The sequence below is a fragment of the Theropithecus gelada genome, chromosome 7b (genome assembly GCF_003255815.1).
Source record: "Theropithecus gelada isolate Dixy chromosome 7b, Tgel_1.0, whole genome shotgun sequence".
In the NCBI taxonomy this organism is placed as follows: domain Eukaryota; kingdom Metazoa; phylum Chordata; class Mammalia; order Primates; family Cercopithecidae; genus Theropithecus; species Theropithecus gelada.
This window is the reverse complement of record NC_037675.1, coordinates 70,235,180-70,249,204: the sequence shown is the minus strand read 5'-3', so window position 1 is coordinate 70,249,204 and position 14,025 is coordinate 70,235,180. Positions and strand designations below refer to the sequence as shown.

At 45.7% G+C, this 14,025-nt stretch overlaps 1 protein-coding gene across 1 annotated transcript; it reads right to left on the bottom strand.

Annotated features, from left to right (window-relative positions):
- Positions 1-6,833: 6,833 nt before the first annotated feature.
- Positions 6,834-7,574, bottom strand: LOC112629254 (protein mago nashi homolog 2-like). The gene is made up of 2 exons (XM_025392787.1): positions 7,296-7,574; positions 6,834-6,986 (listed from the first exon to the last, which is right to left on the bottom strand). Exons 1-2 carry the CDS (start codon positions 7,572-7,574, stop codon positions 6,834-6,836), a joined length of 432 nt encoding a protein of 143 aa, XP_025248572.1.
- Positions 7,575-14,025: the final 6,451 nt, after the last annotated feature.

Below are 14,025 nucleotides of genomic sequence, written 5' to 3'. Positions count from 1 at the left end.
CAAAAAAAAAAAAAAAAAGATACAGGGATCCCTGGGCCCAGCCTAGTTCCAGGTAGAAGAGGCTCTGCTTGATCAGCTCGTCTTTGGGGCTGGATACTGGGCTTTACAGAAGAGCAATATAAAGATGTCTCTGTCCTTGCTGAAATTCAGACAAGCAGCGTCTCCTCTAATCCTGGTGGGAATGATGGGGAAAGGGGAGTGGATGGAGAGTCCCACTAGAGGACTAAGTGGCTGTGGAAACGAACATGCCAGAATGTGCTGGCTTATGCATCTGACAACTTGCAGGGACATTTCTGCATGCTGTGAGGACCAGTGATTATTCCCAGTCAGTCATTTTTCTTAATGACTTGGACTCATCAAACCCATGGGATTGGGTTTTATAGGATTGGCCATTATGAAGCCAATAAGGTAAATGGGAGATTTGGGGTTCAAAAAGACCTTAATAGGCAGTCATGATGTAATCTTACAAGGCTACATTTCATAGTAATAAACATAAAACCCTGAAATTGGGTCTAAAACACCAAAACCTGTCTCCAAGGTGGGAAGATATGGTGGGATCACATGGAAAAGAGGCCAAGAAGACTCGAAATGTGAGTCAACAGCGTGGTGAAGCAGCTGAAAAGAGTTACTTCAATCTCGGGCTGGACAGATAACTTGGGAGCTCAGAAGCTGGTGGTGCCTACGTTTTCTGCCAATGTAGCTGTGAAGCACAGAAAGCTGGTCTCTGATGAGAGAAGAATGAAACAATGCTCCACAGTGGAGAAGAGACCCTGCCACGTGTCAGCCCGAGCCCATGGGTGAGTTGTATCCTGGTCCCTCATGACACATTTTCCTTTTCTTTCTTTCTTTTTTAAAGCAAGACTTAATTTTTTCTTTTTTCTTTTAAGAGATGGGATCTCACTCTGTCACCCAGGCTGAAGTGCAGTGGTGCAATCATAGCTCACTGCATCCTTGACCTCCTGGGCTCAAGCGATCTTCCTGGCTCAGCCTCCTGAATAGCTGGAATTACAGGTGCATTTATTTCCCTTCTCTAATTTGAGTTAGTGCAGGTGGATTTGGGATTGGATTTGTAACCCAAGTCCTACTCAAAGCAAATGTTATAAAGACTGTGAGAGATGGGCAGGACACGACCACTAACACTGAGTGGTTTGGTAAGATCAAGTGGTTGAGGCTCATTTGGGACTTCAAGGATCAGAATGAATGGAGATCTCTGCTTACTCTTCCAGCATCTTCTGATGGTGAGGGAGAGAGGAGGCTTCCTGGGCTGTACTCACTGCAGGAGTCTTTTTAGTTCCAAATTTGCACTCCATGGTGAAAGCAGCATTTAAAAAAGAAAGAGAGAAACCCATTCTTATTATATAGGTAATGGAAGTGGGGAATGCAGAAGGAATGGGTTAGAGATTTCCAAAGGAACTTCTGTGGTCCTCAGTGACTGGCTAAATGCAGTTGAAGAAGGAGAAGAATGTCCATAGAATGTTAGTGTTGGAAACACCTTTGAGGTCATGGAGTCCAACCTTCCCATTTATTGTAGGAGAAAACCAAGGCCTGGGAGCATGGGTTGCCTTGCCGTAAGTCACACGCGCTGAGGCAGAGCTAAGGTGAGAACCCAGATCTCCCGACTCGTATCCCAGTGCTCTGTACAGGACAGCAAAGTTTGGGGCCATGATGGTCAGGAGGAGAGAGAGAAATGGAGGTGGGAATAATTTGGTTTTATGTACAATCAGCATGAGATAATAAATGTAGTAAGTCATCAATGTACCCAACCCAGTGTCATTTGTGGGTGACAGTAACCATTAGATTGTATAGTGGTTAGGACCCTTCTGGGTGCAGGAAACATAAAACCCAATCTAAGCTGGTAAAGACAGAAGGATAAGCTGGGTGTGATGGCTCATGCCTGTAATCCCAGCACTTTGGGAAGCCAAGGTGGGTGGATTGCCTGAGCTCACGAATTTGAGACCAGCCTGCGCAATATGGCGAAACCCCATCTCTACTAAAATACAAAAAATTAGCTGGGCATGTTGGCACATGCCTGTAGTCCCAGCTACTCGGGGAGGCTGAGGCACAAGAATTGATTGAGCCCAGGAGGTGGAGGTTGCAGTGAGCTGAGATCCCACCACTGTACTCCAGCCTGGGCAACAGCAGAGTAAGACTCTGTCTTGGGAAAAAAAAAGGATAAGTTACTGGCTCAAATAACCAAAATGTCCAGAGGTAATGCTGACTTTCCAGGTGGCTGAGGCAGAGACTGAAATGCCAGCAGGGCCTGGATTCTCTGGCTGGACCCTATTCTCAAAAGCGTCTCTCTCTGAGGTGGCAAAATGACTTCCAGCAGCTCCAGTTTTCCCACCTTGTGATTGCAAGTCTGGCAGAGAGACACTCTTGAAAAAGGAGCAGCCCTAGCTGGAGGCAGGCAACATGGTGGCCCCAGCCAGGACACTAGGTTTTGCTTATTGTTATATGTAAAATGTTTATTCAGAAATAGAATGCTTGTTCCTCAGCACCACAAGGAAAAATTAGCATTCAGACAAAAAGTTTTCTCAGCAAGGCAATTTTACTTTCTGCAGAAAGGGTGCTCCTTGAAGATGGAACAATGGTGAAAACACACCTGAACAAAGGAGGGAAACAATTTTCATCCTTTACATAGCTTGTCCCTGCTACTGTGCCCTGTCTCCATTGGCTGGAGCCAGATCTCACAATCTAAACTAAAACCTATCTGGCTAATAATTTAAAACTTTTCTAAACAGGTGAAGGCAAGAGAGAACAAAGGAAAAGAGGAAGTTGCTTATGCCTAATAGGGAAGGTGCATAGGCTGCAAGCTGGGGCATGCCTGTGAGCACGTCCAGCACAATTATCTTGGTTAAAGTACAAGAACATAGAATGTACTATGTGTTTGTGAGCATGTCTAGCACAAGTATTTTCGTTAAAGTGTAAGGACATAGAATGTACTTATTCCTATGTATCTAACAGCTACATAGGATAGGGCTTAGTAAAGAGTTAATAGTACAAAGCAAGGAGGCTTGAAGGAAGTTAGTCTTTAAAAGAAACTATTATTTCTAACACTTACAACTTATTCTTTAATAAGAAGGGAAGCTTTGAAGAGGAAAATTTTATCAGGGGAACCCACCCCCGATAGTCAACATGGGTTCTTTTCTATTTCCCTAAGCATCGGCTGGTCTGAGAAATAAAGGGAAAGAGTACAAAAGAGGAAACTTTTAAAGCTGGGTGTCCAAGGGAGACATCACATGTCGGCAGGTTCCATGATGCCCCCTGAGCCGTAAAACCAGCAAGTTTTTATTAGCGATTTTCAAAAGGGGAGGGAGTGCACAAATAGGGTTTGGGTCACAGAGATCACATGCTTCACAAGGTAATAAAATATTACAAAGCAAATGGAGGCAGGGCGAGATCACAGGACCACAGGACGGGGCGAAATTAAAATTGCTAATGAAGTTTCGGGCACGCATTGTCATTGATAACATCTTATCAGGAGACAGGGCTTGAGAGCAGACAACTGGTCTGACCAAAATTTATTAGGTGGGAATTTCCTCGTCCTAATAAGCCTGGGAGCGCTACAGGAGACTGGGACTTATTTCATTCCTTTGTCTTCGACCGTAAAAGACAGCCATCCCTAAAGTGGCCACTTTAGAGGCCTACCCTCAGGGGCACATTCTCTTTCTCAGGATGTTCCTTGCTGAGAAAAATAATTCAGCGATATTTCTCCTATTTGCTTTTGAAAGAAGAGAAATATGGCTCTGTTCCACCCAGCTCACTGGCAGTCAGAGTTTAAGGTTATCTCGCTTGTTATCCCTTGAACATTGCTGTTATCCTGTTCTTTTTTTTCAAGGTGCCCAGATTTCATATTGTTCAAGCACACATGCTCTACAAACAATTTCTGCAGTTAAAACGCAATCATCACAGGGTCCTGAGGCGACATACATCCTTCTCAGTTTACAAAGATGATGGGATTAAGAGACTAAAGTAAAGACAGGCATAGGAAATCACAAGGGTATTGATTGAGAAAGTGATAAGTGTCCATGAAATCTTCACAATTTTTGTTCAGAGATTGCAGTAAAGACAGACGTAAGAAATTATGAAAGTATTAATTTGGGGAACTAATAAATGTCCATGAAATCTTCACTATTTATATTCTTCTGCCATGGCTTCAGCTGGTCCCTCCGTTCGGGGTCCCTGACTTCCTGCAACAAACTTTTTACTTTCTACACTTACTGTTTGAGGCCTAACTTGGGTCGTGCTTACCCTAGGGTGGACAGTGCAGCCCCACGCAGGCCACCTGAATTCAGAATGCGTGTCAGGGATCCTTATCACAAGCAACAGAAACCCATTCTGCCTGCCCCCAAAACTCATATAGGGCATGGGCTTCTCCAGAGGCGGATGCTGGTCAACAGGCAGCACAGACATCCATGAGCATGGGGAGGAGTGGGCTCCCAGCCCAGATCCAGGAGAAGCGCTGTTGGGACAGTGGGCAGCCAGCACCTGAGTCAGAGGTGAAGGCAGCCTCTAGCAGCAGCTGTCACCACTCTGCCCGTGCCCATCCCACCCTTCAGTTTGCTCCAGCAAACTTCTATCTCTGTGTACCTGCATCTGTGTGCCTGGGGCTTTCCTCCCAGAACTGCAGAAGACCGCTCTGTGGATGGAGTAGGCTACTGAGGAAGCAGCCACCAAGAGCAGCCCTCAGCCCTCAGAGTGGGTGTCTGAGGCCCTCAGCTCCCTCACCACTTGGATGGGATGATTCTGAGGCATGCGTTTTAGGCTGTTTCTCGGCGCTTCTTTCTCCCATGATTCAGTGCAGATGACCATGCGGTGCTGAGCTCATAGCACAGCCTCACTGGCAGCCCCCCTTCCTTGAGCCTCTTCCTCATTTCCATCCCCTGCACCTCCAACGTAAACCATTGGTGCTAGAACCCTCATCTAGTGAATGCTTTGGGGTGTCCCAAACTAGGACCCAGCCCACTCTCTGGGACCTACTTGGGGACAGCGACTTCACCTGGAAGTCTCGCTCTAGACCCTTGAGATGGGCTGGGAAGGAGCCCAACACCAGGTCCTCAGACAGCAGTGGAACACTTAGACCCACAGGTGGAGAAACCATTCCTGCTGCTGTAAGGAGGCGGCACCAAGGGCTTGGGAAGGGCTTGCCACCTCTCCTTCAGCTGCCCCCCTGTTCTTCATGGGCAGCCCCCACAACAGGGCAGGAGAATAGGAAGCTCCTGTGTGCCTGCAGGAGTAGGGGTCCAGGCATGCAGGCATGTGGCACAGCAGGGGTCACCTGTGGAGACCTCGGTGCCTGTAGGAGACTCCAGGTTTAGAAACAAAATTCTCATTTTATGATTCAAGACAATGAGAAAACAGTTCTTTAAGGAAAACATCTCTCTATAGGTTATATAGGTTATATTTTATAGGTTGTACTAATATTTTGTAGAACTTAGGCTGGGTGCAGTGGCTCATGCCTGTAATCTCAGCACTGCGGGAGACTGAAGCGGGTCGGTTGCCTGAGGTCAGGAGTTCGAGACCAGGCTGACCAATATGGTGAAACCCCACCTCTACTAAAAATACAAAAATTAGCTGGGCGTGGTTGCATGCGCCTGTAGTCCCAGCTACTCAGGAGGCTGAGGCAGGAGAACTGCTTGAAGCCAGGAGGCAGAGGGTGTAGTGAGCCGAGATTGCACCATTGAACTCCAGCCTAGGCAACAGAGCAGCACTCTGTCTCAAAAAAAAAAAAAAAGAAAAGAAAAGAAAAGAAAAAATTATAGAACCTATTTTGTGTATTCTGTGATAGGCTATATCTGTTTACTAAGGGCTGCCTGGAATAGGATGCATAAAATGAACCACTAGGATAAAACAACTAACCCAGTGTCCAGTAAGCCCCCATGAAGGCTTCCTTCCATCTTCTGCACCTCTGCAGCTGGAAAATCCTTTTTTAGAATGGCCTTCCTAAAAACGAGCGAGTGGATGCTGCCCTCCAGTGGCCAAGTGTGCCCTTAAAGCATGTCAGAAGCAAAATCAAACCCTTCCGCCTGCTTCCTCCTAGGGCTCCACAGACTGCTCCTAGTGGGAATACCGCTGGGGTATTCCTGGAGTGCTGACGGGGCTTGGATCTGTGCCACAAAGGGACAGCAGAAGCAACAGGGTGCATTTAGCAGGAGAAAAACAATACCTAACATTTGCTGAGCACTTACTTTGCATTGGCCTAAATCTGAAATGATTGACATGCCTTTAGTCATCACACATACCATTATTATCTCAATTGAAAAAAACAAGGCCAAGCTATGTGGCTAATGCCTGTAATCCTAGCACTTTGGGAGGCTGAGGTGGGCAGACTGCTTGAGGCTGGGAGTTCAAGACCAGCCTGGGCAACATAGTGAGACCCTGTCTCCACAAAAAAAACACAAAAAGTGGCCAGGCATGGTGGCACGTGTCTGTAGTCCCAGCTGCTACTTGGAAGGCTGAAAGGGGAGATCCCTTGAGCCCAGGAGGTCGAGGCTGCAGTGAGCTATGATCACACCACTGTACTCCTGCCTGGGTCACAGAGAGAGACCCTGTCTGGTTTTTTTTTTTTCTTTCAGGATTTGGTATGTTTTATTTGAGCGAATTTTTAACAAAAGGTGGCTTTTATTTACAGAATTTAAAGTATGTGGGAACTGTCCAACCCACATAGACTGAAGTAAGGATAACCATTAAGCCTGCTAATGTATTTTCTTATTTTCAGTTTACATACAATTTTTTTGTTTGCTTTACATTTATTAAAAAACCAATATTATAAATGACAAATAACCCCTCCCATCCCTTAATTAAATATACAAACAGCTTGAAAAACGTACAATTTAAATTGGTTTAATCTTGAAGTGTAATCCAGTGAGACTGAAAACTAAACATTTCAAGTCTTGTACCAAATGGTAAAATACTCGAAGGCCTTCAGGATCCTTTGACTGATTTACGTCAATAAGAGAACCTATTTTTGATGTGGCAAAAGATATGTGGACCAGGCATGGTGGCTCACGCCTGTAATCCCAGCACTTTGGGAGGCCGAGGCGGGTGGATCATGAGGTCAGGAGTTTGAGACCAGCCTGGCCAACATGGAGAAACCCCATCTCTACTAAAAATACAAAATTAGTCGGGTGCTGTGGTGTGTGCCTGTAATCCCAGCTACTCGGGCGGCTGAGGCAGGAGAATCACTTGAACCCAGGAGGCTGAGGATGCAGTGTGCTGAGATTGTGCCATTGCGCTTCAGCCTGGGTGCCAGGGCAAGACTCTGTCTCAAAAAAAAAAAAAAAAAAAAAAGATATGCGCTCATCTCCAAGCTCACGTTGGCCAGCCCTGTCAGGGGGAGGCCACAAAGCATCGTCTTCTTTTGTGATTTCACTGTCATCAATAATTCTCTTCAGTTCTTCCATTAAACTCTTGTGCATATAAACCTCTTTTCTGATCATGACATCATTTTTGTAGTTGTTGTTGGCATATCTAAGCTTTCCATCTGGCTGAAATTCAGACTCCAGAAGCTCGTGCCCAAACTTGCCCTTGTGTTCTATGTAGTAGCGCAGGTATAAATCACTAGCCATAGCCATTTTTGTCCCCGGGAAGCCCGCTGAAAACCCAGACAACCAAGAGACCCTGTCTTAAAAAACAAACAAAAACAGGAGGCCACGGCCTGAGATCTCCAGTGAGTGACAGAGCTGGGACTTGAAACTATGTTTCTCTCATCCCCAGAAGCAATGTTTTATCCACTTCACCAGTGGTTCTCCAAATTTGCTATGCCCAAGAATTGTTTAGGGAGATTGGTAAAGAGGCAGCATGTAGGACTCTGTCACTAGAGATTCTGATTATTTCTAAGAGGAGCAAAGCCAACTGGGAATTTGTCCCTAGGACATTCTGGGTGGGGTCCAGTAACGGAAACAAGTTCATGGACCACCTTTGAGAAGTGCTAGATTAAAACGTCATCATTACCAAGAGGGAGATTTTGTATGGATAGAAGAGAGAACTTTCTAATAGTCATATCTATATTCTGATCCAACAAATGCTGCATGCCAGCATTGGGATCGTGCTTTCATATACACAATCTCATCTCCTCTTGGTGGCTCTTTGAGTAGGTGCCTGCAGTTTACAGATGAGGATACCAGGCTCTGATACCTTCAAGACAGAACTAATCTCTCCCTTCTTTCTTCTAATTTGGGACCCTGCACCTGCTTCATCTGGCATTCCATTATGTGCTTATGGTGGGTCTCCCTATGGAAATTGTGCACCTTGATGTTGTTGAGGGCCTTTGAATGTTGTCTGGCGAAGGTCACAGATCGTATCTGTTGAGCTGAAATGTCCCATCTGCTGTGAACAGCTTTGTGCGATGAGGAACTGGGGGACCTATGGAGCAACTGCCCCAGGTGTCACTAAAGTGACATCAATCTTGGTGTCTGGAGCCTCTAATCCCTGGGGGAAGGTCCTGTGGAAGAGAGACAGAGCTATAACTGGACATTTGGGAGCCAAGTCCTGGTCACCTTTGGGGCTGCTTCTCAGGGGAACCTGCCAAGTGCTGTCAAATCAGAACACGTCCTCCGCAAGGAAAAGATCCCATGAAGGCAAGCCCAGGGTTGTGATAGGGTCCCAGGAACCAGGGCAGTATGAAAGCTCTGAGGAAGGCTGGGAGCATGGTGAGGCCAGCTGTTTCGCAGTCTGGTCCCTGTCACTCCCAGCTCCTCCCCAGGATTGGTAGGACGCCCCTCACTTCCACCCATGAAGGTACTCCTCTCCTTACATTCTGCTCCTCACACTTCCCTCTTTTTTTTTTTTTTTGAGACAGAGTCTTGTTCTGTTACCCAGGCTGGAGTGGAATGGTGTGATCTTGGCTCACTGCAACCTCTGCCTCCTGGGTTCAAGCAATTCTCCTGCCTCAGCCTCCTGAGTAGCTGGGATTACAGGCATGTGCCACCATGCCTGGCTAATTGTGTTTTGTATTTTTAGTAGAGACGGGATTTCACCATATTGGCCAGGCCAGTCTTGAACTCTTGACCTCGTGACCCACCCCTGCTTCAGCCTCCCAAAGTGCTGGGATTACAGGCGCACACCACCATGCCTGGCTAATTTTTTTGTATTTTTAGTAGAGATGGGGGTTTCTCCATGTTGGCCAGGCTGGTCTTGAACTCCCAACCTCAGGTGATCCTCCTGCCTTGGCCTCCCAAAGTGAAGGGATAACACGCGTGAACCACAGCACCCAGCCAAAACTGTCTATCCTTCATCAAACCTAAGCACAAAAATACTGTTTTCCCTGGGTCTTTGGGTCTTTATTTCTGAAGCCTCCCATGTGACATAAAACTTTGGTTAAACAAATGTGTTAAGCTTTCCTCTTGTTAATCTGTCTTTTGTTACAGGGGTGTCAACCATGAACCTCTCCGTGGGTGAAGGAAAGATCTTAGTTTTTCTCCCCTACACCCTGCTTTCCTGGAGATCATTCCATTTGTAGTTTTCTCCAAATGATTATAAAAGTGACACTTGATTCATGCAAAAAAGAAAAAATCAGCAAATACAACATGGTATAAAGAGGAAAGTGTGGCCAGGCCTCCAGGTATGGGACAGGACACCCGTGGCAGAAAGGTCTTCAGGGGAAAAGGGAGGAGGTCAAAGAGTGACCTTGTTAAGGTCACTTAACCTAAGTTTTATGGCTTCCTAAGTTTTATGGCTTGCTTTGGGGGAGAGGAATTCTAGTTTCCATGATCTGCTTTGGAGGAGAAAAGGTCACAGAGACCTTTCTGCGTCTGTGGCCCTCCCAATCCGCTGCAGCTCAAAATCCTCAGCTGGTGGGGAGTGGTGGCTCATGCCTGTAATCCCAGCAACTCAGTAGGCTGAGGTGGGAGGATCGCTTGAGCCCAGGAGTTAGAGGCTGCAGTGAGCTAGGATCGCACCACTGCACCCCAGACTGAGCAACAGAGTGAGACCCCGTCTCAAAAAAAAAAAAAAAATCCTCAGATGTCAAGGCGCTCTTTTGGAGTATTGCAGGGGAAAAATAATAGCTCCCATGGGTTTGTAGTTAGAAAAGCGCCCCTGTTATGAAAGACACATGAACAAGAGAAAAACAAACAGAAGTTTATTAACATGTATATTTTATGTATACATGGGAGACACTCAGAGAATGAATAGTTCTCAAAGAGGTAGCTTTGAATTCTAGCTTACATAGCATCTTCAACAAAGAACAAAGAACAGTCCATTTTTAGAGCAGTGACAAGACAAAGGAAAAGGGCTTTGAGTCTCTAGGGGCAGCAGCTTGTGGGGAAGGCAATAAATGGCAGACAAAGGCTAGTTAGTAAAGCTTATTAATGTGGATTCCTCTGGTACCATCTCCAGGCTGATAGGGTCTAAGTCGGTCTTCAGTAGTTAACCTTTGTTCTCCCTGGTTAGAAAGAGGGTTGGGGCTGGGTAAAGTGGCTCACGCCTGTAATCCCAGCACTTTGGGAAGCCAAGGCAGGCAGATCACCTGAGGTCAGGAGTTCAAGACCAGCCTGACCAACATGGTGAAACTCTATCTCTACTAAAAATACAAAAATTAGCTGGGCGTGGTGGCAGAGCCATGTAATCCTAGCTACTCGGGGGACTGAGGCAGGAGAATCGCTTGAACCCGGGAGGCCGAGGTTGCAGTGAGCTGAGATTGCACCACTGCACTCCAGCCTGGGTGACAAAAGCAAAACTCCACCTCAAAAAAAAGAAGCGGGGAGTTGGGACATCTTTTGTTGTTGCAAGTCTATGTCCTACATTTAGGCAAATAGAGGGAGAGCAGGGAACTTTCCTGCATCTGCTCAAGGATCCTTCATATGTTGGGGCGGCACATTCTGGACTCCTGCAGTATTGTGTTCTTAACCACGGCAAGGCTAAGAGGGATCATTTTATTTCAAAGAAAACGTCTCAGGACCCAGTCTGGAAAATTCTTACTTGGAAATTTAAGGTCTTATTCTATTAAAATGTCTTTCAGTTGTGAAATATTAATATAAAAACATCATCCTTAAAAACTTGCCAAAAAACCCCTTAAGATTATTTATTAAACACAATACTTAAAAATTCTCATAGAATTTTAGTTCCTGAACATGGGTAGGTCTTTACATATGATACATACGGATGTCAAGTTGATGCTAAGAAGCCCCCATGCCCCCAGGTATGACCATGCAGGTGCAGATGAAGACTGTATGATGGTGTGGAGGAATGCTTCGAACTGAAGTAGTAGGAGATAAAGGAAATTGTAGGCTTGAAGGTTCCGGCCCCAGGGTCCGATTGCTTGTGCTCAAATCCTAGCTCTGTCCCTTGCCAACTTTGTGTCCTTAAGCAGCTTGAATTCTCTAAACCTTGATTTCCTCATGGAGTTAAAAATGACTTCTGTTTTAAGTCTCTTTGGAGGGCTGAATGAGGGGGGAAGAAAAGGCAAAGCATTTTTCTAGAATACTGGCACCTGGCACCTGTAGCAAGCCTTCTGTATGAGGAAAAGGTGTTGCAAGGCCCACCCCATACCCTTATTACAAAAGACAGATTAACCAGAGAGAGACATAACAAAGGTATTCAGTGTAAGTTTTACATGATGAAGATACAAAGACCCGGGGGTATGACCCAATGGTAATGAACTGGGGGGATCTTGGCAAAGCCTGTTTGTTCAGATTCTTTCTGGCCTCTCTATGAGGCATGTCCTTGCCCCAGGTATGGGGTGGGACCCTTTTGCAATGAGGGTCCTGTGGCCACCTCGAGGGTAAAGTGGGTCAGAAGTCTCTAGGTTTTATGGCTTGTTTTGGGGGAGAGGAGTTCTAGTTTTTATGACACGCCTTGGGGAAGAGAAATTCTAGTTTCTATGACCTGCTTCCGGGAGAAATGGGGAAAGGAGAAATGAGGGCAGGAGAAGGTCAGAGAGAAACTTGGCTTCTGAGGCCTTCTATCTCCTTTAGTTCAAAGTACTCAGCCTGCCCAAGCTCCAGACTTCAGGACATCGTTTTCTGAGCCCCAACACCATCACTGTTTACCATGTGAGAAATGAAAATCGCCGGGTGCGGTGGCTCAAGCCTGTAATCCCAGCACTTTGGGAGGCCGAGACGGGCGAATCACAAGGTCAGGAGATCGAGACCATCCTGGCTAACACGGTGAAACCCCGTCTCTACTAAAAAATACAAAAAACTAGCTGGGTGAGGTGGCGGGCGCCTGTAGTCCCAGCTACTTGGGAGGCTGAGGCAGGAGAATGGCGTAAACCCGGGAGGCGGAGCTTGTAGTGAGCTGAGATCCGGCCACTGCACTCCAGCCTGGGCGACAGAGCGAGACTCCGACTCAAAAAAAAAAAAAAAAAAGACAAATGAAAATTAAGCAAAAGTTAAAGTAGTATTTATTAATTAAAAATAATGAATGTAGGGCCGGGCACAGTGGCTCAAGCCTGTAATCCCAGCACTATGGGAGGCCGAGACGGGTGGATCACGAGGTCAGGAGATCGAGACCATCCTGGCTAACACGGTGAAACCCCGTCTCTACTAAAAAAAATATGAAAAACTAGCCGGGCGAGGTGGCGGGCGCCTGTAGTCCCAGCTACTCGAGAGGCTGAGGCAGGAGAATGGCGTGAACCCGGGAGGCGGAGCTTGCAGTGAGCTGAGATCCGGCACTGCACTCCAGCCTGGGCGACAGAGCGAGACTCCCTCTCAAAAAAACAATAAAATAAAATAATAATAATAATAATAATAATGAATGTAAATATTGTTATATTTATAATAAAATGTTTTTTAAAAATTTTATCTTCCAAAACAAAAAAGTGAGAAGATCAGTATGATTTTAGAAATGCTGTTTAAGTTTTGTGGGTACACAGTTGGTGTATGTATTTATGGGGAACATGGGATGTTTTGGTAAGACATGCGATGCATAATAATCATATCATATAGAACGCGGCATCCATCCCCTCAAGCATTTATCCTTTGTCTTACGAAGAATCTAATTCTACTCTTTTAATTACTTTAAAATGTACAATTAAGTTATTATTGACTATAGTCACCCTGTGGTGCTATCAGATACTAGGTCTTATCCATTCTTTCTATTTTTTTTTGTACCCATTGACTGTCCCCACCTCCTCCCCACCCTCTTACTACCCTTCCCATTCTCTGGGAACCATCCCAGATTTTTGGGGGTTTTTTTTGGTGCTACCACACCTGGCTAATTTTTGTATTTTTAGTAGAGACGGGATTTTACCATGTTGGCCAAGCTAATCTCCAACTCCTGACCTCAGGTGATCCATCCGCCTCAGCTTCCCAAAGTGCTGGGATTACAGACATGAGCCACCATGCCTGGCCCCAAATCAGTCTTTTTTAATACATTTTTTTCAAATCTTTTTAATGTCTGGCTTAATAGAAACCAGCTGGACACTCATATTTGCTTCTGCATTCAATCTACTGCAATATCACATACCATGCAGCCTCTGGAAAATTCTGTACACACAAGAGAATGAGAGGGCACAAGAGAATGAGAGGGCAAAATACTAATGTCTTAGTGTTGTTATAAAAATAGTTTTGATCTTGTGGGGGAGAAAAAGTAATATCTTTTCCTCACCCGTCGCAATAATAGTGACTGAAATCCCTATAACAAAAGACAGATTAATAAGAGGAAAGCATAACAAATGTATTCAATATCAGTTTTACATGACTTGGGAACCTTCAGAAAATGAAGACTCACAGCCCTCGGGTAACCTGTGTTTTTATGGACAGTGGTGCAGAAGTAGGCTCGGAGCACAGGGAGGGAGGATCTAAAATTTAAAAACCAGGGGAAGTCAGCAAGTCCTGTTTGCTCAGATTCTTAATGGCATTCCCGTGTGACATTTCTTTTCTCTGTATGGTGCAGGACACCTCTCACATGAGGGTCTTCAGGGAGAAGGGAGGGAGAAGGTCAGAGAATGACCTTTCTAGGTTTTGCTGTTTTCTCAAATGTCTGAGTGCCATATTTTGGGGTAGGATTTCTCTCTTTCTTTCCTTCCTTCCTCCTTCCCTCCCTCCCTCCTTCCCTCCCTCCTCCCCTCCCCTCCCCTCCCCT

Excerpts from the sequence above, each read along its gene's own strand:
- LOC112629254 (XM_025392787.1), bottom strand. The coding sequence starts at position 7,574 with ATGGCTATGGCTAGTGATTTATACCTGCGCTACTACATAGAACACAAG. Across the intron at positions 6,987-7,295 it reads GTGAGCTTGGAGATGAGCGC|ATATCTTTTGCCACATCAAA; the intron begins ATATCTTTTTTT and ends TGCCTGGTCCAC.